Here is a 1,595-nt window from a genome sequence, read left to right as displayed (position 1 = left end):
TAATGAATTACTTAGTTTAAAAGGTGAATTATAACCAAAATAAAACTGAATTTTTTCATATAAAAAACTATAATTTTGAATATGATGCAATTTTTATTTATTTATGATAAATAAATTTTAGTGTTTTGATTTAATAAAGATAATTTACAAGAAAAGTAAATTAAATTAATTTCATTAATTGATTTTTAGTTTTATTCTTAAAACTAATTGCAAAGATAAATAAAAAATTTGATTATTTTCTATTTTATGAAAAATGTTTTTTATTAAATTAATATGTATATTCAAAAACTTTTATTGATTTATTAAATTCTTAATTTATATGAAAATTTTGTTTGGTAATGAAGAAGAGATAGTTTTATTTTCATTTTGCCTAACTTTGCAGGTATGAATTATGTAATTATCATAAAGAGGTTAATAATTAATATTAAAAGTCGTTAAAACTCTATATTTAGTGAATCAGCAATAAAGACTTATTTACCCTTTTTTATTAGTCCTACTTTCTTTTATTTTAAACTTACATCCATTAAGATAAATACATTATAGCAAGAAGCCATACAAAAATTTTTTGGTTTGGATGCCACTTATTCTGAAATAGATTTTTTAGTTAATTATTAAAAAATCTGATTTTTATATATATTTTATAATAGAATTAAATTAATTAATAATTTAATTTATTATAATATCAAAAATAAATTAATAATTTTTTTACATCAAAGGTTTTTAATTTATTTGGAATATTTGAATTGAAAAAATAATTTTATCATAAAAGGAATAAATACCTAAATATGCACAGTAAATATTTGATAGAATTAATTAATAGTAAAAACAAAGGGTAAAAAATTATTATATTTAGTTTATATTTTGTAAAAAGTTATAAATTAAATGTAAATTATATCATAATTAATTTTAAAGCATAATTAATTTGACAAGGATGCTTAGTTTATTCTATAGAACACCAATAAGAAAATTTTAGAAAAAGATAAGAAAGCACAGTTAAAAAAAGTGGAAGTATTTATTATCTAATCTGCCGAAATTTCTCTATAAAAATAAAAAATATTAGAATAATTTTCAAATTCTAAGCTTTGGAATGGTGTTAGCTACTAAAAAAGTAAAGCTTGATAACAAACAAATAGTGTTAAAAATACAAAAATAGAAGATGAATAACAAATCTAAAATGAAATTATTATTATGTAGAAATTAAAAGAGTCACTAGTGGTATAGTTTTATGATAGCTATATAATAGAAAATAAAATAGGACCTGATAGATACTCAGTATTTGAATTAGAAAAATGTTCATGTAATTTGTTAAGTCCTTAACATTTATTTTAATTTAGGTTTCAATTAACTATTAAAAAAGATATTTTTTGTAATATAAAAATCAAATTTTAAGTAAATAAATAAACAAATAAATAAATATATTTTCAGTTAAATAGAATTTAATTCGTTTTTAAATTTTTAATTTATAAATTGTAAAAATAATTATTTTTAATTAAAATAGTTATCTTACTTTCATTATAAATTACTCAATTAATAAATTTGAAACATTTTTGATATAAAAATGATTTTAAAAAAAATATATTTCATTACATCTAACA

General features: G+C 16.7%; 1 protein-coding gene across 1 annotated transcript; it reads left to right on the top strand. All coding sequences in view use genetic code 6, as the record gives it.

Moving 5' to 3' along the window:
- Positions 1-769: 769 nt before the first annotated feature.
- On the top strand, positions 770-1,304 carry TTHERM_002653521 (kinase domain protein, putative; the record flags this gene model as incomplete). The annotated part of the gene is made up of 2 exons (XM_012800507.1): positions 770-832; positions 913-1,304. Coding segments are annotated over 2 exons (455 nt in total), but the record flags the coding sequence as incomplete, so codon positions are not given.
- Positions 1,305-1,595: the final 291 nt, after the last annotated feature.

Source organism: Tetrahymena thermophila (assembly GCF_000189635.1).
Source record: "Tetrahymena thermophila SB210 genomic scaffold scf_8254143, whole genome shotgun sequence".
Lineage (NCBI taxonomy): Eukaryota > Ciliophora > Oligohymenophorea > Hymenostomatida > Tetrahymenidae > Tetrahymena > Tetrahymena thermophila.
This window is presented reverse-complemented; position numbering and strand designations above follow the sequence as displayed.